Source organism: Oncorhynchus keta, chromosome 31, assembly GCF_023373465.1.
Source record: "Oncorhynchus keta strain PuntledgeMale-10-30-2019 chromosome 31, Oket_V2, whole genome shotgun sequence".
Taxonomy (NCBI): Eukaryota; Metazoa; Chordata; class Actinopteri; order Salmoniformes; family Salmonidae; genus Oncorhynchus; species Oncorhynchus keta.
In genome coordinates this window covers 1,857,523-1,883,128 of record NC_068451.1, presented here as the reverse complement: position 1 = coordinate 1,883,128, position 25,606 = coordinate 1,857,523, and the positions used below count along the sequence as shown (strand labels likewise).

At 43.1% G+C, this 25,606-nt stretch overlaps 1 protein-coding gene across 1 annotated transcript; it reads left to right on the top strand.

Moving 5' to 3' along the window:
• The first annotated feature begins 957 nt into the window (after window positions 1–957).
• On the top strand, window positions 958–24,994 carry LOC118364189 (F-box/LRR-repeat protein 4-like). Its single transcript, XM_035745492.2, has 9 exons — window positions 958–1,125; window positions 5,751–6,030; window positions 6,205–6,547; window positions 8,656–8,992; window positions 11,035–11,279; window positions 11,708–11,921; window positions 22,153–22,224; window positions 22,396–22,708; window positions 22,951–24,994. Exons 2-9 carry the CDS (start codon window positions 5,877–5,879, stop codon window positions 23,112–23,114), a joined length of 1,842 nt encoding a protein of 613 aa, XP_035601385.1. The 5' UTR covers window positions 958–1,125; window positions 5,751–5,876; the 3' UTR covers window positions 23,115–24,994.
• Window positions 24,995–25,606: the final 612 nt, after the last annotated feature.

Genomic DNA, 25,606 nt, shown 5'->3' with positions numbered 1-25,606 from the left:
GCTCCAAATCATCCCCCTCCTCTCTCGTTAACTCTGCAGCTGGATGGACACCAGCTTCTCCTCTGATACTCTCCTCTGTTCCAGTGTCTTGGTAATGTACCTCAGCCAGTGTCCAATGACCGCAGCAGTCTCAAAGCCTATTCTAGGGATAAGAAATAATCAAAGGAAATTATTACCATTTTTAACATATAATATAATTGAACGCATTGAATTGTTCTCCTTTCTAATTTTTCTCTGACAAGAAAAATATGCTAATCGTGTCAATTAATTTATGGTGCCAAATATATTTGGCTATTTGAATTGAAATCAAAGCTTCAAAGATAAAGTTTTTGATGTTCATGAAAATGATGTATTTTTTTTTTATAAAAAAAACCCCAAAAGGTTCAAATTGATAGAAAGAGAGAAATGCAGCACTGTTAGTCAAAGGTAATTAATCGGCTCTCTTCACCCACAAAGGACGCCTGCTAATGAGAGCTTGGCTTGTGATTGGCTGCTGAGGGTTCCGTAGAGACCCACTGCTCTTTTGTGGTGACAATAGGGCCTCAATGCACCAGAGAGACAAAGTGACTGGACAAGTCATTCATCTATGCAAATTCTAGCCAAGACATGACCAGAAGCATACATTAATATCTCTCTCTCTCTCTCTTTTGTGTGTGTGTGTGTGTGTGTGTGTGTGTGTGTGTGTGTGTGTGTGTGTGTGTGTGTGTGTGTGTGTGTGTGTGTGTGTGTGTGTGTGTGTGTGTGTGTGTGTGTGTGTGAGAGTGAGACAGCCAACAATGCAGTCCCTCTGCCTTGAGAGGTCAGAGGCAGGTTGTGGCAGGAAAGTGCTCTGTTAGGAGAGGATAAATGTCACACCACTACATTCTCAGTCAATTCTGACAGACAAATGTTTTATTCACACTTTTTTTAAATTCCTGATTATAATCACACACACAACCAGACTAAATATATTTCCAGTACAAAAGACTATAATTCCCACAATGCTCTGCTTCATAGGCATTAATACTCGATGTAAACAGAAGTGAGAACAAAAGTCTGCCGTTTTAGGATTTCTGCTAAAATAATCTCAGATATGGAACAAAGACAGTCTTGCTATATGAATGCTTAATTTGATCTACGGTTAACGTAAGTACATATTAAACCTTGTTATGTTTGTTCTTATTATTGAGTCTGCCACAGTAGTTGGTCGTTTGCTAGCTAGACAAATCATGCTAGCTAACGTTAGCTATCTGGCTACAATATCCACTTAAATGTTATTCGGTTACAAACGTAATATTATCATGTCTTCTGAATATTAGATTAAGTGAGCATTTGCATCCATTTTAGCTGAAATTATATTTATTTTTACTGGTTTATTTTTGGTCCACCATATGTCAAGATAATCACAGCTAACCTAGCCACATTCCTGGGTGATTAACGTTAATGTGTGTTCCATGGTTTCTCATTAGCTAGCTATAGTACATCACAAGAACAACTAATTAACGTAACGACGACGAAGCTATATCTGGCATTGCTGCAATGGCATGTTCTGTCGCTAGTTGACAGATGTTTGGGGTAGGGTTAGCTTAGCTAGCTATGTTAAGAATTTGTGGAAACTAAAGGGATTCTAGCTACAAAAATTGGCTGGGGTGGGGGTAGGCCCACGGAGAGGGAAGTAGAGGAAAGATAATTTGACACACATCTGTGAAGGAACATCTAAAGCTTTGATGTTTCAGCTCAACTTTTAAGTATTGTTTATCAATAATACAATAATTGTACTTTTTGAAGGTATTATCTATCTGGTGCTGAAATGTTTGTATCCTTTTGCCAGTATCTTTGCAAGGAAACTTGATTTCCAATCTGTTGGTTTGAGACTAAATTAATGTGGTGGAGCAGCCTATAATTTCTGATTGCTTTATGACATTGATATAGCCTAGGCCTAACCAAAGAGGAAGATTGTGTTATTGGAAAACCGAATGGTTAGGCAGGAAGTACGACAGCAGTTCTTCCTCATTTTAGACATGTAACATTAAGCCTAGGCTAGGCGTTTTTGTGTAACACTGAAACTACATGAGTGGTGTGATCTCATTGGGGAGTGTTTTTGTGTGCTATCTGACCAAAAACTGAGGGGTGTACCACATTTAGCATTTTAGTCATTTAGCAGACACTCTTATCCAGAGTGATTTCTAGTAGTGAGTGCATACATTTTCAGAATGTGTTTTCTTCATACTGGTCCCTGTAGAACCCACAGTCCTGATGTTGCAAGCACCATGCTCTACCAACTGGCGACACAGAACCACAGAATCAATAAGTAAGCCAGCTATCTGGTTCATTAGAAACGCTAAACTAAGAAATATGTTGTTGGGTCAATCAGACCATGCCTATTTCAAGCTCATCTTAAGAAATAAAATGTAAATGTTTTTTTCAGAATATTTAGACAAGTTAGCTGGCTAACTCATTGATCTTGCTTTGTAGTATATCCCTCTCCTTGAGCCCATTTGCTACATACCTCCAACCAAAGTGACTTCATCAGGACTAGTTATCAAGGAGAGTTAGCCCATTTTCTCCACCGTGTGGCAGAGTGGTACTGTAGCAAACATCTGTTCGTTGTGAAGAAACAGAGAGCAAACCAAAAAACATACATACTGCTAAGGTAGAGAATAGTTTAGGGATTAAATGTTATCATAAGGGTTACATGGAGAAAGTCTGACCTCTGAAATGAAACTGGAAGGCCCTCCCTCAAGCAAAATATATTTAACCCAAACCCTCCCTGAATGCTTTGAAAAACAAGTGACACTCCCCTAAACCCCAAATAATAATTAAAAGAATATGGATAGCAGAGAACATGTCTACCATTTGCCTTCACTTCTTTGACTTTTTGTCCTGTTAGCGTTACATGGCAATGCAGAAATGTTGATAGTGCTCAGGGCTGCGAGCCAGAAGGTTGTGGGTTCACTGTGGAGAAGAGTAGGGGTGGAAATATCTCATTTATAGTAAAAACATTGGGTGAATCTATCATCGTATTTGCTGGCTTACATTTGTCTGCGTGGGTAAGCATACTCTGTCTGGGCAGGCCTAACTTTTGAAAGTATCAAGCTCAGATTCCTAATTACGCCTCAGATTTAATTATTAACAGGGACATTTTCTGTAATTTGTGAAATATTAAAATGACATAGAATGACCTGGAATTGCATGCCACATCAGTGTGTCTTGTTTGCAACGAAACTGTCCCTGTTAATAATTAATCTAAGACCTCATTAGCTATCTGAGCATGGTACCTTCAAAAGTTAGGCCTACGCAGACAGAGTAGGTCTACTCACGCATAAAAATGTACGTTTTAACTGCTGGCTACTCTTCTTCTGTGGCTTAGCCTAATGAGAGAAGGTTACAAGTGTTTCCCTAAAAGCTGTCTGGGTTTAAACATATTTTATTGTTCAAAAAGTGAGTAGCTTAATCAATTGATGGTGACAATTAGATTACTTCCCAAGTAAAGTCTAGGCTTTGTTTCTTCGGCTATAGAAGGTTGTAGCTCAGCCTCTGAATGTCAACTAAACAATGATATTCCCATATGCATCCGAGTCACGTCTTTCCTCTGTATTTTACAGCTTGTTTCTAGCATAAAACATTGCGGACCAAAGCTCTGTTATACAGTGCCTTCGGAAAGTATTCAGACCCCTTCACTTTTTCCACATTTTGTTACGTTACTGCCCTTATTCTATAATGGATTAAATTTAAAAATCCTCTGCAATCTACACACAATACCCCATAATTATGACGCAAAAACAGATTTTTAGAAATGTATTAAAAATACAAAAACGGATACCTTATTTACAGTAGTAATCAGACCCTTTGAGCTCAGGTGCATCCTGTTTCCATTGATCTTCCTTGAGATGTTTCTACAACTTGATTGGTGTCCACCTGTGGTAAATTCAATTGATTGGACATGATTTGGAAGGGCACACACCTACCTATATAAGGTCCTACAGTTGACAGTGCATGTCCGAGCAAAAACCAAGCCATGAGGTCGAAGGAATTGTCCGTAGACCTCTTAGACAGGATTATGTCGAGGCACAGATCTGGGGAAGGGTACCAAAACATGTCTGCAGCATTGAATGTCCCCAAGGACACAGTGGCCTCCATCATTCTTAAATCAAAGAAGTTTGGAACCACCAAGACTTCCTAGAGCTGGCTGCCCGGCCAAACTGAGCAATCGGGAGAGAAGGGCCTTGGTCAGGGAGGTGACCAAGAACCCGATGGTCACTGACAGAACTCCAGAGTTCCTCTGTGGAGATGGGAGAACCTTCCAAAAGGACATCCATCTCTGCAGCACTCCACCGATCAGGCCTTTATGGTAGAGTGACCAGACGGAAGCCCCACCTCAGTAAAAGGCACATGACAGCCTGTTTGGAGTTTGCCAAAAGTCACCTAAAGACCCTGACCATGAGAAGCAAGATTCTCTGGTCTGATGAAACCAAGATTGAACTCTGGCCTGAATGCCAAGCATCACATCTGGAGGAAACCTGGCACCATCCCTACTGTGAAGCATGGTGGTTATCATGCTGTGGGGATGTTTTTCAGCATCAGGGACTGGGAGACTAGTCAGGATTGAGGCAAAGATGAGCGGAGCAAAATATAGAGAGATCCTTGATGAAAACCTGCTCCAGAGCGCTCGGGACCTCCAACTAGGGCGACGGTTTACCTTCCAACAGGACAATAACCCTAAGCACACAGCCAACACAATGCGGGAGTGGCTTCGGGACAAGTCTCTGAATGTCATTGAGTGGCCCAGCCAGAGCCTGAACTTGAACCCAATCGAACATCTCTGGAGAGACCTGAAAATAGCTGTGCATCCCCATCAAACCTGACAGAGCTTAAGAGGATCTGCAGAAAAGAAATGGGAGATACTCTCCAAATACAGACGTGCCAAACTTTTAGCATCATACCCAAGAAGACTCAAGGCTTCAACAAAGTACTGAGTAAAGGGTCTGAATACTTATGTAAATGTGATATTTTCGTTTTTTATTTTTTTTAAAATAAATTAGAGAAAATGTCTTAACCTGTTTCTTTGTCATTGTTTTTTTCCCCCAATCAATTTTAGAATAAGGCTGTAACCTAGCAACGTGGGAAAAATACTTTCCGAAGGCACTGTTTTAAGACGACAAAGACGGCCTCTGCTTTTTGACATTTTCTTTAATAAAAGGCAGGCTTATACCCCCTCAATTTGTGTCTTGGATTTAACTTAACAGCCCTTCACTGACATGGAGGTAGGCTATTTAAAGAGTGCATGGTGGGTGGAGTAATTGAACGACCAAATCTATGGACATATCAGCCTATAGCCTAAATATTTCTGTCAAACCGGTAGGCCTACCTTTTTATTTCTTAAATAGGCTCCAACACAAAGCCCTCTTGTTCAAATTAAGATTGAAATTAATTATGCAATTATTGATTGTGCCACAATGCTTCAAGTTTCAGAACCACAGTGTAAGTTACTTGAATCTGGCTTATTGTGAGGTCAAGAACTCAATAACATCATGAGCAAGAAACATTTAGTTTTTAATAAAATCTATTATTGTAATAGCAAGCTATAAAGTTGACTTCGATCCATTACTTAGACAGATACATTTGCTTATTTGTGAAGAATTTGTGAAGAAAAAAAAAAATATGCCCAAGGTTTTACTACTAGCACTTGAAGATCAATGGGGAATCTTTTTCTGTCTTGCTTTTCTAACTCTTGCCTTGTGTGTCTTTTTGTCTCTTTCCCTAACCCACAGGTCCTGTATGTGGCTAGGCCTGTAGCCTGCGCTGTGTTGAGCACGACCTCCCGAGCCAGGCGGGCTTCTGGGGCCTCATCCCACAAGCCACACCCAGCCCACTGCTCCCCTGACCCACTGTTCCCTATGCTAACCCTTCTGAGCATGTTTTACTATATCTGTCTGCGGCGCCGGTCCAGGAGCGGAACTCGGGGTGAGGCGCTGACCAGCAGGCGGGCCGTGGAGTCAGGCCAGCGGGCCACCCTGCCCATCAGTGTGGAGGTGGAACAGTATGCCAAAGGTATAATCTTTCACCTGCTATTGTGCCCTTGAGAAAGGCACTTAGTCCAACCCCTTAAAATAGCTCCAGGTGTGCTGCACTGGAGCTGACACTGTGCTCCTCCCAAAATGTGTGTTTGTGTGCTTTTGTCTGGTGGATTGGGATCAGATGGACTAACCTTATCCTATCCTATAGAGGTGCTGGACTTCAGCTCCCACTACGGCAGTGAGAACAGCATGTCATACACCATGTGGAACCTGGCCGGCATGCCCAACGTCTACCCCAGCTCTGGGGACTTCACCCAGACGGCCGTGTTCAGGGCCTACGGGACGTGGTGGGAGCAGTGTGCCAGCGCACCTCTGCCCTTCCGCCGCACGCCCAAGGCCTTCCATAGCCAGGACTACATCGAGCTGGCCTTCGAGGAGCCCGTCTACCCCACAGCTGTGGAGGTGCTGGAGACCTACCACCCGGGGGCCATTGTCCAGATCATGGCCTGCTCCCTCAATCCCTTCTCTCAGAACCCTCCCACAGACGTCAGGTAAGGATCAGTGGTGGTGTGGGACTCGGGTTGTAGAAATGTAGTTTGACAAATCTTCTATTGTGAAATCTCTGCTTTTCATCCATAGCCACTTTCACACCTTCCCTATATACCACCCTGCATCCCACTGCTGGCTTGCTTCTGAAGCTAAGCAGGGTTAGTTCTGGTAGGTCCCTGGATGGGAGACCAGATGCTGCTGAAAGTGGTGTTGGAGGGCCAGTAGGAGGCACCCTTTCCTCTGGTCTAAAAAAAAGATCCCAAGGCAGTAATTGGGGTCTTTCGAATGGGATGTTAAACGGGTGTCCTGACACTCTATGGTCACTAAAGATCCCATGACAATTATCGTAAGAGTAGAGGTGTTCACCCTGGTGTCCTGGCTAAATTCCCAATCTGGCCCACATACCATCACGGTCACCTAATCATCCCCAGCTTACAATTGGCTCGTTAATCCTCCCTCCTCTCCCCTGTAACTATTCCCCAGGTCGTTGCTGTAAATGAGAATGTGTTCTCAGTCAACTTACCTGGTAAAATGAAGGTTAAAAAAAAAATATATACCGTAAAACTCAAGTTAACAGCCGGGATTGTTCGTTTACTTCAATCTCTCAACACAACCGGTGCGTATTATGAGACGGGCTTCTATTTGAGTCAGTCGTCTATTTCCTTAATGCACACGCTTGCTCAATACAATTTTGAGAAAACTACCACATTGTTTGTTGTGACCATTATAATAACAAATCTATCGCAGGTCAGACTTGCAAAGACTAAGCTGCCTATCATACACTCCAATTTTGCCATTCAGCACCATGGAGAGCGGTACCGGTAATCACAAGCCGTGTTTTCTTTTTGGTGGCGCCATGGTTAGCAACGAAGACAGCATTTTTAAATAATGTTTTTAATGCACATGACTGTAGGAATATCAAAGCTGTGTCCATGGTAACCTCAAACAATTCATTTAGACCCGGCGTTTATTTGAAACAGGCTGAAATTTGTGCCGATGCCCGACTATTAAAAGGGACAGGCGGCTATTTGAGTTTTAGGAGTTGTAGGCATCAGGATATGCAACAGACTAGCGTGTGTGTGTTTACAGTCAGTATTTGTGTGTGTGTGAGCAAATTAAGGACTGATTGGGAATAGAGTGAGTGTGTGCATAGTCTGTGCAAAAATAAAAATGTAATACAAGGTTCAATGCAGATAGTCCACGTAGCCATTTTGTTGTCTGTTTAGCAGTCTTATGGCTTGGTGATAGAAGCTGTTCAGGAGCCTGTTGATGTCATACTTGTTGCTCCGGTACCAGTTACAGTCTATGGCTTGGGTGCCTGGATTCTTTAACAATTATCCGCGCCTTCCTTTCACACCGTCTGATATAGAGGTCCTGGATGGCAGGGAGCTCGGCCCCAGTGATGTACTGGGCTGTGCGCACCACCCTCTGTAGTGCCATGCGATCGAGGGAGGTGCAGTTGTCAAACCAAGCAATGATGCAGCCAGTCAAGATGCTCTCAATTGTGGAATGGAGTTTTTCTATTAGTTAGTTAATAGATCAATAAGATAGAGTTCCAAACCTCTCTGCCAATAACAGCTAGTTTTCAGTTTCCCCCTCTCCACTCAGACCACTCTGACAGTCCTAGAAAAAGTATTGCTTGAGAAACTGCTCTTTGCTAAGAAACTATTTTGTTTGTTATCAATTAAAATGGTCAAAAGTAATCACAGTAAGGTACTTAATTGTTACACATAAATGATTTGATATTGAGATTAAAACGGCTGCATTGGACCTTTTTAAGGTCATCGGTGCACATTGTTTGTTATTTTTACAAATGGGTAGTCCTGGGACTCTAACCCATGCCTGGCGTTGCAATCGCATGCTCTAATAACTGAGCTACAGAGGACCACAACTAAATTTGTGTTTGTACTCTATGGGCTGGTTTCCCGGACACAGATTAAGCCTAGTCTCGGAATAAGAAGCACTTCCACTTAGATTCTCCATTGAGCACGTTTTATTAGTTCAGGACTAGGCTTAGTATGTGTATGGGAAAACTGCCCTGAATGTCTCAGACTAAAGAGTGGTGAGTGCGTGTGTACCTCCTGAGAGGTGTACCTCTGTCTGTCCCCAGGTGGGAGGTGTTGTGGGCTGAGGAGCCCACCAAGGTGCTGACCCCCCAGGCCAGGCAGTTCTCCCCCAGCATCAAGCAGCTGAGCTTCCCCACCAACTTGATCCGCGTGGAGGTCAACAGCTCCCTGCTAAAGTACTACACAGAGCTGGACGCCGTAGTCCTGCGCGGCCAGAAAGAGAGGCCCATCCTCTCCCTTTATAAGATGCCCAGGATCGACATCTGTGACCTGAGTGACAGTGATGAGGAGCTGTCTGACCCGGGAGCCTCCTTCCGACAGGCCGGGGATGGCAAGCACATTAACCTGGGGAATGGATACTTTGATAAACTGCCCTACGAGGTAGGGAGAATACGCTATTAGACACTCACATATACTACAACACTCGTATATGGCTGCTGGCTGCATTTTCTGTCCACGAAACAGCAATAGTTGCAGGACAATTGCAAGATGTTGTTTTCCCAAACAATTCTCGCTTTGGTTTTAAAGATGGACTATGCAGAAATCGCTCTGCCATTTCCTGGTTGCAAAAATGTGAATAGTTCGCCTGATTTCAGTTTGTGACTAAAACAAGCAAGTACAGTGTAGAGAACCATCTAAACCGCTATGAAAAATATTTTCCATAACCAAAAATATTGTATATTCAGCTGTTTGAAACTGGTGTACAAAACTGAAAGTAAAATATGCAGAAGTGAAACATTACATACATCATTTACATTTAAGACAAACTCCCTCACGACGCCAGGACAGCGGAGTCAATCACCACCTTCCGGAGACACCTGAAACCCCACCTTTTTAAGGAATACCTAGGATAGGATAAAGTAATCCTTCTCACCCCCTTAAAAGATTTAGATGCACTATTGTAAAGTGGCTGTTCCACTGGATGTCATAAGGTGAATGCACCAATTTGTAAGTCGCTCTGGATAAGAGCGTCTGCTAAATGACTTAAATGTAAATGTAAGTCATTTAGCAGACGCTCTTATCCAGAGCGACTTACAAATTGGTGCATTCACCTTATGACATCCAGTGGAACAGCCACTTTACAATAGTGCATCTAAATATTTTAGGGGGGTGAGAAGGATTACTTATCCTATCCTAGGTATTCCTTAAAGAGGTGGGGTTTCAGGTGTCTCCGGAAGGTGGTGATTGACTCCGCTGTCCTGGCGTCGTGAGGGAGTTTGTTCCACCATTGGGGGGCCAGAGCAGCGAACAGTTTTGACTGGGCTGAGCGGGAACTGTACTTCCTCAGTGGTAGGGAGGCGAGCAGGCCAGAGGTGGGTGAACGCAGTGCCCTTGTTTGGGTGTAGGGCCTGATCAGAGCCTGGAGGTACTGAGGTGCCGTTCCCCTCACAGCTCCGTAGGCAAGCACCATGGTCTTGTAGCGGATGCGAGCTTCAACTGGAAGCCAGTGGAGAGAGCGGAGGAGCGGGGTGACGTGAGAGAACTTGGGAAGGTTGAACACCAGACGGGCTGCGGCGTTCTGGATGAGTTGTAGGGGTTTAATGGAACAGGCAGGGAGCCCAGCCAACAGCGAGTTGCAGTAATCCAGACGGGAGATGACAAGTGCCTGGATTAGGACCTGAAACTTAATGGAAGCATAGAAATAGCACACATAGAACAGATGTAATGCTTCTTATACTTGCTTTTAATGAGAATGACAGATCTATAACATGTGATATAGATTTTTTTTTAATGTGAATTCGGTCGGGTCGCCCAAAAAGTGACATAATGCAGCTTTGACTGTAGTCCTGAAAATGTTTATGCTTAGGATATCTTGGGCAGTTTTTGCACTTTGCGAGGACTTAATTGAACAAAAGATATCTCCCATAGACCTAAACATACTTGCTTGGACCCATGGAGATATTTGATATTATGCTTAGTAATTTTCATGTCATAAAGACATGTCATATTTTCTAAGACAAGCTTAAAAACACTGGCTGTTCTCTTGGTTTTATGTACTACTCTCCAGACCGGTGTGTGTGTAATACAATATAGCTATTATCTGCTTGCTGATACACTGTGTTCAACAGGGTATTGTTTATTCACTGCACACATACACACATCTATTCTCTCTCTACCTCTGTCTTACTGAAAGAAGCACACATCCATATTGCACAAACAAGCAGATTCACTGCCACACTGAAACTCACTGCCACAAGAATATTGCTTTGTGTGTGTGCCACATACACTTTTTTTATATTAATCTGCTCTTCCTGACATCATCCCGTCTGTTTACATTTGTCTTGCTTTCTTTCTTGCTTTCCTTATCCCTCTCTTCCTCCATTTATTTATATTTCTCTCTCCCTCTACCCCCCTCTCCCACCATCCTCCCTTCTCTCTTATTCTCTTTCTGTAATTATCTCTCCCTCTCTCTCCCCCTGCAGTTGATCCAGCTGATAGTCAGCCACCTGACCCTGCCCGACCTATGTCGCCTAACCCAGACCTGTAAGCTACTCCACCAGCACTGCTGTGACCCCCTCCAGTACATCCAGCTGAGCCTGCAGCCATACTGGTCTCGCCTCAGTGACACCTCCCTGGGCCACCTGCAGGGCCGCTGCACCCTGCTCCAGAGACTCAACCTCTCCTGGACCGGCAACCGTGGAGCCCTCACCCTCACTGGCTTCAGCAGGTGAGTTATGGGGTTGGGGGGGCTAGAGGATCTGGACATTTGTGGTTCATTGGTCTCGGTCTTCAGTGTGGCATGTGTGTGCCCATCACTTCTGTTGATTTCAGGGTGAGGAGCCATCTGTGTAAATATTGGACTATAAATTGTACCTTTCTGTATTTTACTTGTGCTAAAATCTTTATTCTACTGAGCCATTTACTTTATGTTCATATTCTTACCTTTTATTATTTATTGTTGTTGCATTGTCGAGAAGGAACCTGCAAGTAAGCATTTTTTAGTTGGACGGTGTATACCATGTGTATCCCGTATATGCAACTAATAAATCTTGAGACTGAAACTAACATAAAGTTGCCAAATCTGGAACTTCCCTGTTAATATTGTGTTGCCACGCCACAACACAGGTCTGACTTCCTCCCCCTCCTCCCCCTCAGCTTCATGAAGGCATGTGGCGGGAGCCTGGTGTGTCTGGAGCTGTCGTGTTGTCACTTCCTGAGTGAACCGTGTCTGGAGGTCATCTCCCAGACGTGTCCCGGGCTGCAGGAGCTCAACCTGTCCTCGTGCGACCGCCTCCACCCCCAGGCCTTTACACACATCTCCAAGCTCACCCAACTGCGCCGGCTAGTGCTCTACCGCACAAAGATAGAGGTACAGTGCCTTCTGAATGGAACCATGGACTTATTCCAGATTTTGTTGTTACAGCCTGAATTCAAAATGGATTAAATAAAAATACAAAATCACCCATCTACACACAATACCCCATAATGACAGTGAACTTTTTGCAATTGTATTGAAAATTAAATACAGAAATATATCATTTACATAAGTATTCACACCCCTGAGTCAATACTTTGTAGAAGTACCTTTTGGCAATGATTACAGCTGTGAGTCTTCTGAGGTAAATATCTAAGCGCTTTTCACACCTGTATTGTGCAACATTTGCCCATTTGTTCCTTTCAATATTCTTCAAGCTGGTTGTTCTTCATTGCTAGATAACCATTTTCAGGTCTTGCCATATATTTTCAGGTAGATTTAAGTCGAAACTGTAACTCTGCCACATTCACTGTCTTCACTGATTTTGCCTGTGCTTAGCTCCGTTCCATTTGATTTTTTTTTATCCTGAAAGACTCCCCAGTCCTTAATGATTACAAGCATACCACCACTATGTTTGAAAATATGGAGAGTGGTACTCGGTAATGTGTTGTATTGGATTTGCCCCAAACACAACACTTTGTATTCAGAACAAAAAGTGAATTGCTTTGCTACATTTTTTTTGCAGTATTATAGTAGTGCCTTGTTGCAAACAGGAAGCTTGTTTTGGAATATATTTATTCTGTACAGGCTTCCTTCTTTGCACTCTGTCAATTAGGTGGCATAACTACAATGTTGTTGATCCATCCTCAGTTTTCTCCTATCACAGCTATTCAACTTTAACTGTTTTAAAGTCACCATTGGCCTCGTGGTTTCCTTCCTCTCTGGCAATTGAGTTAGGAAGGACGCCTGTATCTTTGTAGTGACTGGGTGTATTGATACACCATCCAAAGTGTAATGAGTAACTTCACCATGGTCAAAGGGATATTCACTGTCTGCTTTTACCCATCTACCAATAAGTGCCCTTCTTCGTGAGGTATTGGAAAGCCTCCCTGGTCTTTGTGGTAGAATATGTGCTTGAAATTCAGTGCTCAACCTTACAATTATCTGTATGTTTGGGGTACAGAGATGAGGTAGTCTTTCAAAAATCATATGAACTTTTACAACCCAAACGGCCGTCAACGGCCTTTCTTTAAATTACTGTAACGCCACAAACGGCCTTGTTTTTCTAACAATATCTCTGTCAAAATTGAAAAATGAAATTTCTAACAACCTGTTGTCGTATTGCCGTGGCTGTTGTCATCAACCGGAAACAGGGTATGCTGTCATTTTGACTTTAAAAAAAAACTTCATTACTGAATATGACATCGCAGAAGCAGACATGACTTTTCACTGTGAAAGAGGCTTTATCTATGTTGGTTGGTGATTCGCACACGTCCTTGCTCTTCGAAAAGTGATGATGGCGAGGTGAGTGAAATAAGTAAACAGCAGTTTGGTGTCTTCAATGTTTGATGCTGTGAAATTTGGGGAATAGCTCACAGATTAGTAAATCATCATTTGGTTGCACATCCATGCCAGTGGTCAAGCTCGAATGATTGCTCTCTCCTACTCATGGAAATAGTTGCAGTGTTTAACGTTAGCTGTATATAGTCAACTAACTAGTTGCTTGTTTTCTCTTGTTTCTACCAATGTAATTATATGGGGAGAGAGATTATGTTCCTGACTACAATTGTATCCTATTTGTTTCTCCTCTCCCTCTGTTACTGTTCTTCCAGGTCAGTGAAAGTGAGGGAAGTGATGTGGAGAGTCAGGGCTCAGCAGTAAAAGGCAGGGAGGAATAAGAATTAGAAATACTTTTTTATTTATATATTTTTATTTCACCTTTATTTAACCAGGTAGGCAAGTTGAGAACAAGTTCTCATTTACAATTGCGACCTGGCCAAGATAAAGCAAAGCAGTTTGACAGATACAACGACACAGAGTTACACATGGAGTAAAACAAACATACAGTCAATAATACAGTATAAACAAGTCTATATACAACGTGAGCAAATGAGGTGAGAAGGGAGGTAAAGGCAAAAAAGGCCATGGTGGCAAAGTAAATACAATATAGCAAGTAAAACACTGGAATGGTAATTTTGCACTGGAAGAATGTGCAAAGTAGAAATAAAAATAATGGGGTGCAAAGGAGCAAAATAAATAAATAAATTAAATACAGTTGGGAAAGAGGTAGTTGTTTGGGCTAAATTATAGGTGGGCTATGTGCAGGTGCAGTAATCTGTGAGCTGCTCTGACAGTTTGTGCTTAAAGCTAGTGAGGGAGATAAGTGGTTCCAGTCATTGGCAGCAGAGAACTGGAAGGAGAGGTGGCCAAAGAAAGAATTGGTTTTGGGGGTGACTAGAGATATATATATATATACCTGCTGGAGCGTGTGCTACAGGTGGGAGATGCTATGGTGACCAGCGAGCTGAGATAAGGGGGGACTTTACCTAGCAGGGTCTTGTAGATGACATGGAGCCAGTGGGTTTGGCGAGGAGTATGAAGCGAGGGCCAGCCAACGAGAGCGTAGAGGTCGCAATGGTGGGTAGTATATGGGGCTTTGGTGACAAAACGGATTGCACTGTGATAGACTGCATCCAATTTGTTGAGTAGGGTATTGGAGGCTATTTTGTAAATGACATCGCCAAAGTCGAGGATTGGTAGGATGGTCAGTTTTACAAGGGTATGTTTGGCAGCATGAGTGAAGGATGCTTTGTTGCAAAATAGGAAGCCAATTCTAGATTTAACTTTGGATTGGAGATGTTTGATATGGGTCTGGAAGGAGAGTTTACAGTCTAACCAGACACCTAAGTATTTGTAGTTGTCCACGTATTCTAATTCAGAGCCGTCCAGAGTAGTGATGTTGGACAGGCGGGTAGGTGCAGGTAGCGATCGGTTGAAGAGCATGCATTTAGTTTTACTTGTATTTAAGAGCAATTGGAGGCCACGGAAGGAGAGTTGTATGGCATTGAAGCTTGCCTGGAGGGTTGTTAACACAGTGTCCAAAGAAGGGCCAGAAGTATACAGAATGGTGTCATCTGCGTAGAGGTGGATCAGAGACTCACCAGCAGCGAGAGCGACCTCATTGATGTATACAGAGAAGAGAGTCGGTCCAAGAATTGAATCCTGTGGCACCCCCATAGAGACTGCCAGAGGTCCGGACAGCAGACCCTCCGATTTGACACACTGAACTCTATCAGAGAAGTAGTTTGTGAACCAGGCGAGGCAATCATTTGAGAAACCAAGGCTGCCGATGAGGATGTGGTGATTGACAGAGTCGAAAGCCTTGGCCAGATCAATGAATACGGCTGCACAGTAATGTTTCTTATCGACGGCGGTTAAGATATCGTTTAGGACCTTGAGCGTGGCTGAGGTGCACCCATGACCAGCTCTGAAACCAGATTGCATAGCAGAGAAGGTATGGTGAGATTCGAAATGGTCGGTAATCTGTTTGTTGACTTGGCTTTTGAAGACCTTAGAAAGGCATGGTAGGATAGATATATAGGTCTGTAGCAGTTTGGGTCAAAAGTGTCCCCCCCTTTGAAGAGGGGGATGACTGCAGCTGCTTTCCAATCTTTGGGAATCTCAGACGACACGAAAGAGAGGTTGAACAGGCTAGTAATAGGGGTGGCAACAATTTCGGCAGATAATTTTAGAAAGAAAGGGTCCAGATTGTCTAGCCCGGCTGATTTGTAGGGGTCCAGATTTTGCAGCTCTTTCAGAACATCAGCTGAATGGATTTGGGAGAAATGGGGAAGGCTTGGGCGAGTTACTGTTGGGGGTGCAGTGCTGTTGACCGGGGTAGGAGTAGCCAGGTGGAAAGCATGGCCAGCCGTAGAAAAATGCTTATTGAAATTCTCAATTATGGTGGATTTATCAGTGGTGACAGTGTTTCCTATCTTCAGTGCAGTGGGCAGCTGGGAGGAGGTGTTCTTATTCTCCATGGACTTTACAGTGTCCCAGAACTTTTTTGAGTTAGTGTTGCAGAAAGCAAATTTCTGCTTGAAAAAGCTAGCCTTGGCTTTTCTAGCTGCCTGTGTATAATGGTTTCTAGCGTCCCTGAACAGCTGCATATCACGGGGGCTGTTCGATGCTAATGCAGATCGCCATAGGATGTTTTTGTGTTGGTTAAGGGCAGTCAAGTCTGGGGAGAACCAAGGGCTATATCTGTTCCTGGTTCTAAATTTCTTGAATGGGGCATGTTTATTTAAGATGGTTAGGAAGGCATTTAAAAAAAATATCCAGGCATCCTCTGCTGACGGGATGAGATCAATATCCTTCCAGGATACCCCGGCCAGGTCGATTAGAAAGGCCTGCTCGCTGAAGTGTTTCAGGGAGCGTTTTACAGTGATGAGTGGAGGTCGTTTGACCGCTGACCCATTACGGATGCAGGCAATGAGGCAGTGATCGCTGAGATCTTGGTTGAAGACAGCAGAGGTGTATTAAGAGGGGAAGTTGGTTAGGATGATATCTATGAGGGTGCCTGTGTTTAAGGCTTTGAGGAGGTACCTGGTAGGTTCATTGATAATTTGTGTGAGATTGAGGGCATCAAGTTTAGATTGTAGGATGGCTGGGGTGTTAAGCATGTTCCAGTTTAGGTCGCCTAGCAGCACGAGCTCTGAAAATAGATGGGGGGCAATCAGTTCACATATGGTGTCCAGAGCACAGCTGGGGGCAGAGGGTGGTCTATAGCAGGCGGCAACGGTGAGAGACTTGTTTTTAGAGAGGTGGATTTTTAAAAGTAGAAGTTCAAATTGTTTGGGTACAGACCTGGATAGTAGGACAGAACTCTGCAGGCTATCTTTGCAGTAGATTGCAACACCGCCCCCTTTGGCAGTTCTATCTTGTCTGAAAATGTTGTAGTTTGGAATTAAAATGTCTGAATTTTTGGTGGTCTTCCTAAGCCAGGATTCAGACACAGCTATAACATCCGGGTTGGCAGAGTGTGTTAAAGCAGTGAATAGAACAAACTTAGGGAGGAGGCTTCTAATATTAACATGCATGAAACCAAGGCTAAGTCGTCAAAAGAGAGCGCCTGGGGAATAGGAGTGGAGCTAGGCACTGCAGGGTCTGGATTCACCTCTCCATCGCCAGAGGAATATAGGAGGAGTAGAATAAGGGTGCGGCTAAAAGCAATAAGAATTGGTCGTCTAGAACGTCTGGAACAGAGAGTAAAAGGACGTTTCTGGGGGCGATAAAATAGCATCAAGGTATAACGTATAGACAAAGGTATGGTAGGATGTGAATACAGTGGAGGTAAACCTAGGTATTGAGTGATGAAGAGAGAGATATTGTCTCCAGAAACATCATTGAAACCAGGTGTGGGTGGTGGAACTAATAGGTTGGAAAAGGTATAGTGAACAGGACTAGAGGCTCTACAGTGAAATAAGCCAATAAACACTAACCAGAACAGCAATCGACAAGACATATTGACATTAAGGAGAGGCATGCTTAGTCTAGTGATCGAAAGGGTCCAGTGAGTGGAGAGGTTGGTTGGGGGGTCATAGCGATTTAGACAGCTAGCCAGGCCATCGGTAGCAAGCTAGCATAGGATGGAGGTCTGTTGTTAGCCACCTCTTGCGTTCCGTCAGTAGATTAGTGGGGTTCCGTGTGGTAGAGGGGATTAATCCAAATCACACAACAACAACAAAAATAAAAACAAAAGATATAGTTATAGAGGCTCAAGAAGAAACATAATAATAATAAAAATAAATAAATTGTCCGATTGTCTATTCAGATAGCAGCCGGTAAGACAGCTAACGGTTAGCAGGCCGAAGATGGGCGTTCAGGTAACGTAGCGACGGAGGAGCCAGCCGGATCTCCTTCGGGTAGATAACGTCGGCAGTCCAGTTGTGAAGGCCCGGTGGGGCTCCGCGTAGGCAGTAAAACGGGTCCGGATAGGTGACTGCAGCCCAGGAGTGATTGATGGGACTCAGGAGTGATTGACGGAGCTGGCTAGACGAAAGCCGATAGTCACACGGATAGCAGCTAGCTAGCTGTGAGATCCGGGTATGAATGTCCAGAGATCAGTTTAAATCCAGGGACATGGAGAGAAAAATTGGTCCGGTATGTTCCGTTCCGAGCCGCACTGCGACGTACAAAACTGGCGATAGATTTTCGAGCTAAAGGATAGCTGATGACTTCAAACCGTGGTTAGTTGAATACTAACGATTTGCCAGTAGTAAAGACGCGAACTAGCTTCTGGGCTAGCTTCTGGGCTAGCTTCTGGGCTAGCTTCTGGGCTAGCTTCTGGGCTAGCTTCTGGGCTAGCTTCTGGGCTAGCTCCTGGCTAGCTCCTGGCTAGCTTCTGGCTAGCTTCTTGGAGTTTCTGGCTATCTTATTGGAGGATTACAGATTTGAGGTAAATAATACTTTTTTATAAATATAAATTGGTGAGGCGGGTTGCAGGAGATTGTTTTGAAGATGAGGTGATGGGAAAAAAAATGTATGTGAAAAAAGTTGTGTGTGTGTGTGTGTATATATAACACAAGACGAGGACAAAAGACGTCTGAACTGCTATGCCATCTTGGTTATAATTGGAGGGATAGAGATGTGAAGAGGAGGGAGACAAGAGTAGAGGGTGAGGGGGCACACCCGAGAGGGGAGCCTACACTTCCATGGCGTGTCTGCCTTAAGTCCCACCATTCACCCTTGTACCACATAGCCTGGGCCTAAAGTGACAGTGGCATGGGTTTTGGAGTTGTTTTTAAAGTAGTAGGAACTTCTATCTGTTCCAGAGCTTGTAATGGATTACAACAAGAACATGGGCGGGGTTGACCATCTTGACCAACTGAGGAGCTATTACAATGTTGGACGCACAGGTAGAAAATGGTGGACGTATATGTTTTGGGGGATGCTCAACATTGCCATCATAAGCGTACATTTTATGAGGGATCCTGCAAAGGCCCCTTTCCAGAAAACACAGGCGCTGGTCCCTGAAGGCATTCAAAATGCTGCTTGTGCATTCACTTTGATATTGCCACAGTGGCAGGAAGAGGGGAGACGGGTGTGGCACCAGGTCGTGTGGACCAAGATGTAGCTCATTTGAAAGCAGGTGAAGTTTGAAGGGCACAAGAGAGGGTGTTTTGTGTGTATCCAGAGTGGAGGCAGTGTAAAAAATGGGAGATATGTAGATACCTCCTTTTGGGTGGTCTATGCCACTTTGCAGAATGGGGCCATGCATGTAGAAGTTCCATGTTTAGGCTAAATGCAAACGCTAAAGTGACAGTGTGAAATATGAATTTGTCCTACAAGTCTTTTGTCTCTGAACAGTTGTTGTGTTTTGTATATTCTTTCCGTCTCTATCTAATACTTGTTGCATTCACTGAATTGTCAAAGTAGGCTACTAGTTCTACATTTTGTGTCAGCCCTGGTCTGTACTAAATCTTATTGAGAGAGGATACCTACATTTTGAAATACTGTAGGCTCTGAATAGTTGTTTGCATTTCTACATAGTTTCAGAAGTAAGAATCATTGTCAATCAAATGGAATACTTTGTGTGTGTTTTGAAATAGTTTCTGGATATTGTCCTCTGATCACATTTTGGATAATTTGATTTATTCATATGTAAATAATATTTATAAGTATGGGTTGTGCTTGGTACATTTTTAGGTGAGTAATTTAGTCAGATGTACTGAAATGTAAAACTTGTGTTAATTGTTTTTTGATAGTGTCTTTACACAATGGAAGACAAAATGAGTGTTATTCCCATTGACATGAATGTGGTGTCATAGTTTTAAAGAGCCCAACCTATTCAATAATAAGTTAACTTGTAATAGTCATTTTGTTCTTTGTTTTGGAGCTATGTCTGTTTGTTTGAAATGTGTCAGAATGAGCTTTATCTTGAAAATTCTCAGTAATCTACAGCAGCATTCTTGAATTTATATTGGGGTTTAAAGGGTTAAACACTATTGCACACCATGCAATTTGTGATTTCTTAAGCAAATGTTTACTCCTGAACTTATTTTGGCTTGCCATGAACAAAGGGGTTGAATACTTATTGACTCCAGACCTTGCAGCTTTTAATTTTTAATTATAATTTGTAAACATTTTGAAAAACATTCCACTTTGACATTATGGCGTATTATGACAAAAAAAAACTAAATTTAATACATTTTAAATTCAGGCTGTAACACAATACAATTGGAAAAAAGCAATGGGGTGTGAATACTTTCTGAAGGCACTGTATGCTAAATAGGGATGCTAATCGGTTAGCCACCAAAAATGCATTTGACCGGTCATGCTTATCGGTCTGTAGGTTAATTTGCATAATTTACTTGAATTAAATTGGCTAGTGTGTATTTTCGTTAGCCATAATCATGCATATTATTTATCACACGCGTGCATCATACAGAGCCTAGTCTGAGGAGCGGAATGGCCAGTCAACTGTCAGACGGCTCGAGAGCAGCTCCTCAAAAAGCTGGTAGCCTACTGGAGTGAAACATCCTTTTATAAGCCCAGTCATTGCGTAACAAATAGCACACGATTGCATTTGGAATTGTTAACTGTTTTGATGGCCACACTTTAAAAAGAGTTACAATTTGTATTTCTCAACTCGTAATTAAAGCGAGCCTCTCATTTGCCATTCGAGTGCATTGGCTATAGTCAACGGTAGGCAGGCTAATAGCGCGTCACTCACCATTTTGCTATGTAAGCATGAGGCTGTATTTTTTGTTTTTACATAAAAAAAAACAATTGTTAACCTTTATTTAACTAGTTAAGAACAAATTATTATTTACAATAACGGCCTACCCCAGCCAAACCCTAACCCGGACGATGCTAGGCCACAATTGTGCTCCGCTCTATGTGACTCCCAATAACGGCCGGTTGTGATACAGCCTGGATTCGAACCAGGGTCTGTAGTGACTGAGATGCAGTGCCTTAGACCGTTGTGCCAATTGTTTGAAACCTGAAAGTTTTACTTCCCTGTAACGAGGAAAGTCTTACCCTGCTTCAAAGTAGCCTACCAAAAATCCAACCATAGAAGTGTGGAGGCAATTCTTTTATGAAGACTTCATGCCATTAAACAGCATTGCTCTCCTGTTCTACAAAAGCATGTGTTTTGTTTGAATTTAGTACTAGCTTTAGATCCAATAGTGTCCTCCGCAGTGCTTATAATCAGACTTCAAGTGTGAAAAGGCTTGGCCAACCAATGGTTCAATGGAACACTGTTTCATCTGCATTTTATAGCATTACCGATGTTATTTATATAGATTGTAAACAGTAGTGGGCCGATTATCGAACCTTGGGGCACCCATAACTTAAGCATGATGCCGGCACTAAGGTTGTGGATTCATTTCCCACAGAGCCTCAATGTATGCACTCACTGCATTGTCACTTTGGTTAAAAGCGTTTGCTGAGTTGCATATACTGAGACGATGTTGTAAACACAAGTTATGCCTTATTTTTAGGCAAATGCACATGGGTATATTGGCGGTGTGTATGGGTTAAGAGGTAGTTGAGTTTCCTGTTAGATGCATGACCTGTGGATGGCATCATTGTGGTTTACGTAGGACTAATTCTCTGCTGTCATCATTTGTAATGAACTCAGAGCTCGGGTCACTGTTCTCGCCCAGGCTTGCTACAAAACATTACAGAGCATTTCTGAGTGTTGTTTTCATGTTTCAGCCTTTTCCTAAGGCAGACACCATACCGTAGTCTTTCCAGTGCAGTGAGGTTGAGGTCTAGGCTTTCGGGTTGTTTACTGCAGGCAGACTGAGCAGGCTGTGTGTGTGTGTGTGTCTGCAGTCCTATGTGTCATCCAGCCCTGTTGTCTGTCATTAAGCTGTCACTGGTATAATTAAATAGTTCTCTGACTGTCAAAAGGCAAAGAAAGAGACCACAACACACACACGTACACGTTCGAGATATTTGCTAAAGCACACGGCACGCACACTCAATTGCCATTCGGTGGCATGTTGACAGTTCCACATTGAAATCTCACCTCTATCCCTGTCTTGCAATGGTGGATAGGTGATAAGCAAATGTATTTATTTACGTTTTGAAATGTTATGCTACCCTAATACTGTTGTTGTGTGTTTGCCAGACCAAGTCATCTTGGAGAGATATTGAATAACATGGGTAGACTTGTTTTATTGTACTTTTTGAAGTGACACCTTTGACACACATTCCTGAGTCTCATTTTACTGTGTGTGTACAAAAAGGGGTGCAATCATCATATTTTGGGTGAGTTGATAGAAACTTAACTCTGTGACATTTTCTCTCTCTTGCTTTGTTTATGTTGCTGCAGCAAACAGCCATGTTGAGCATCCTAACGTTCTGCATTGAGCTGAGACACCTCAACCTGGGGAGCTGTGTGATGGTAAGATTCCCCCCCACAAATGCACTCACTATCATACCTTTCTCTTGTGCCAGATAGACATTTATAGGATCAGCTTAACTCCTAACCACAATCAAGAATCATGACAATTGATTCAGTCATTCTATGTTAGCTGACAGCCCTGAGGTCACCACCCCTATGTTCTCCTTTCAGATAGACGACTATGACGTGGTGGCCAGCATGCTGGCTGTCCGCTGCCGCTCACTGCGCTCCCTGGACCTGTGGCGCTGCAGAAACCTGACGGAGCGCGGCCTGGCCGAGCTGGCTGCAGGGTGCAGACTACTGGAGGAGCTGGACCTGGGATGGTGCTCCACACTGCAGAGCAGCTCGGGCTGCTTCCAGCACCTGGCCCGCAACCTGCCGTGCCTGAGGAAGCTCTTCCTCACCGCCAACCGCACCGTGTGCGACTCAGACATTGAGGAGCTGGCTGCCAACTGCCCCGCACTGCAGCACCTCGACATATTGGGTGGGTACTACCTCCCCCTTTCTTTCTGAATCTATATCTCTTTCTCTCGGTCTCACACAAGTTTATATAAAGTAATTTTATGTTCACACCTGATATTTGATATAGTATTTTACTTGGAGCGTTTATAACACAGTAATCACTATTATTTGTCTGTAATTGCCTATCTGATTAATCTATGTATTTCTGAGTGGTCACATTAATGTTGCTCACTCATGTGGTATGTTTGTGTTGTTGATTGACAGGCACCCGGATGGTAAGCTCCTCTTCCCTGAGAAAGCTGCTGCAGGTGTGTCCTAAGCTCCTCCTCCTGGACGTGTCCTTCTGCTCGCAGGTGGACGCCCGCATCGTCCAAGAGCTCTGCGGACTCTTCCCCAACGTGGCCATCAAGAAGAGCTTTACCCAGTGACCTCGCTCAGCCCCACCCTCACACAGGGGCAGGGACACCAGGGGGAGGTGCTAATTTAGACTAGCAGGGTAGAGTACTACTGGATTTCCAGTGGGTAGAATGAATGGGCCTGATGGCTGAGAGCACTGAGGCCTATTGTAATGTGGACTGAATGGTTAGGAGTGTTGTGTTGTGGTGCCCTAAGCATCAGCTGAACACCTCACCCACACCTCAACACAGTCTCCTCGTGTCAAGCCGCTGAATGCAAGAAAGAGTCTTAAGAGTAAAACTGGTTGAAATCAGGGTCACGGCTGCCAAAGCCACTAGATTTCATCATTGGTCAGCCGTTAACTGACACATCTGGTGGCTGCTTGTCATCTGCCCCCCCCCTGTGACGCATTTAGTAAAAGGGGTGACCTCAATGTTGCATCTGAATCTGAAATCTCAGGGTTTTTATTTTGTTTATATTGTTTTAATTTGTTTTATTTATTTTTGTCAGCGAAACATTTGAGTCCTGTTTGATTTCCACTGCCACAGTTTGTTCTGAGACGACATAAATTATGGGAGTTCATAAAAATTACATTTGGCACTGATACTGAGACAAAACATTTTTGGGGTGTATTTGATGTTGAATATTGTGCAAATTGTATGATTGTAAAATTATATCACTTTCCTTAATTATTTATTGATCTTGTAGTATATTATTGCACATCTCCAATGCTACGAAGCATTTCCTTTACATTTACATTTAAGTCATTTAGCAGACGCTCTTATCCAGAGCGACTTACAAATTGGTGCATTCACCTTTAAACTGAGACTCAGCGATACGAGCAGCAGTGTGAAACAAAGCTATTGAGGAATAAACGCTATACAATAGGCTGTACTTTTGAGCACCCACATTCCCATACAGAGCATCTTCACATGTGCATGGGAGGTCCTTTCACTCTCCTGCAAATGTGATAGTCGAGGGGCAACTACTGCGGAGTAGATTAGCCTCTCTTATCCCCTCTCTTCACTATCTTTTGTTGTTGTGGATATCGGCCTGATATCGGCCCTTCTGAAACGTGTATAGCTGAATCTACCTTTATGCAAAACCTGAAGTTTCATTTTGAGCACATGCTAGCTAGTATGTGAAGTATTTTTTGTGCCTTATATTCATGACTGAATGTGGTGTCCATGTGTGTCAGTGATTTGTAATGCTTTGCTTCCTGCCCTCTACCAAAGTTACTTGCAAATCCCAGGTCCCTCACTATAGCTTTATTTGACCAGTGAAGAAACCCATGCAGATCTGTCATCTTGATTGACACATGCAAAGCCATATTTATTTTAAACAGAATCTTTATCTCCATCTTTCAATTCCCTTTTTATTAAGTGGCAGTTATGTGAATGTCTGCTTTTTGGATTACATTTTCTTTTATCTGTGGAAACGTGGTCTGGTCACACTGAAATCACTAAAGTAATCTGCACAGGCAAACTATTGAAAGACAGATTAATGTTAACACTCGTACAATGAACACGCACACAACAAACACACACAATCTGTCATCCTGCTACACAAATCTAGTTCCTCCCCTTTGTCCGGTCACTAGTTGACCAAAGTCACCACAATTTTCACATTGTAATGCTACTTTTATTTAAAGGCATTTTTATTTATGTGGACCTGCTATTTTTGCAGTGATTGACCTTTCCCAGTTAGTTTTGGATGTGTGCGTGTGGTCAAACTTTTGTGCCATTTGTAAAAACTTTAATGTACCCTTAACTAAGTGTGAATGTCAGGTGTGGTGTCATCAAGACTCGCCGGCAAATAACCGCTCTAAAGTATTGAAAAAAGGTTGCACCTCTACTACGACAAAACTGGGTGCTTTAATTTTAAATAAACAGAAGGTTGATGACTGAGACTACATATTTATCCCCAACTGTAGATCCATTGAAATGCCAGGTTTGACTGCCTTGTATTTATGGCTCATAGTGTACATTGTGCTGACATTACACCACCTTGTTTTGATCACTCTTTAAATAGAAAGGTGCCATACAGTGTTCTCTGGCTTGTCCCTTGTAGGATAATTCTTCTTGGAACCATTTCACCCAACATCGAACCCTAAAATGACAAGTTTCTTTACATGAAAAAGGTTTGATGTAGAACCCTTTTTTCTGAGGTGCCTTCTCATGAGCGGTGACTCAACAGAAATAACTATATTGAAGGGTCTTCTTGCCTTACGACTCAAACTGAGTTTTTTTGCCGACGCTCTTTCGTTTGCTACGAACTTCAGTCTGAGATTGCCGTCATTGAAGTCGTTTGTGGTGATGTCAAATTGAGGGGTGTTGTACCAAACAAAGTAATCAGTGATTGGATCACCTCTAACCAATTGGAGTAACAAAGCCATTGACACATTTTCACCCATTTACCCATAGGCTTTACACACGTGTATTCTGGCTCTTGCTCAGCCCATCGGTTTCTGGGACCAATCAAAACGGTTAGAATGTTTTCCGTTCTAGAAATTGTCATGGAGTTA

Excerpts from the sequence above, each read along its gene's own strand:
- LOC118364189 (XM_035745492.2), top strand. The coding sequence starts at position 5,877 with ATGCTAACCCTTCTGAGCATGTTTTACTATATCTGTCTGCGGCGCCGG. Across the intron at positions 11,280-11,707 it reads ACCCTCACTGGCTTCAGCAG|CTTCATGAAGGCATGTGGCG; the intron begins GTGAGTTATGGG and ends CCTCCCCCTCAG. Across the intron at positions 22,709-22,950 it reads GCAGCACCTCGACATATTGG|GCACCCGGATGGTAAGCTCC; the intron begins GTGGGTACTACC and ends GTTGATTGACAG.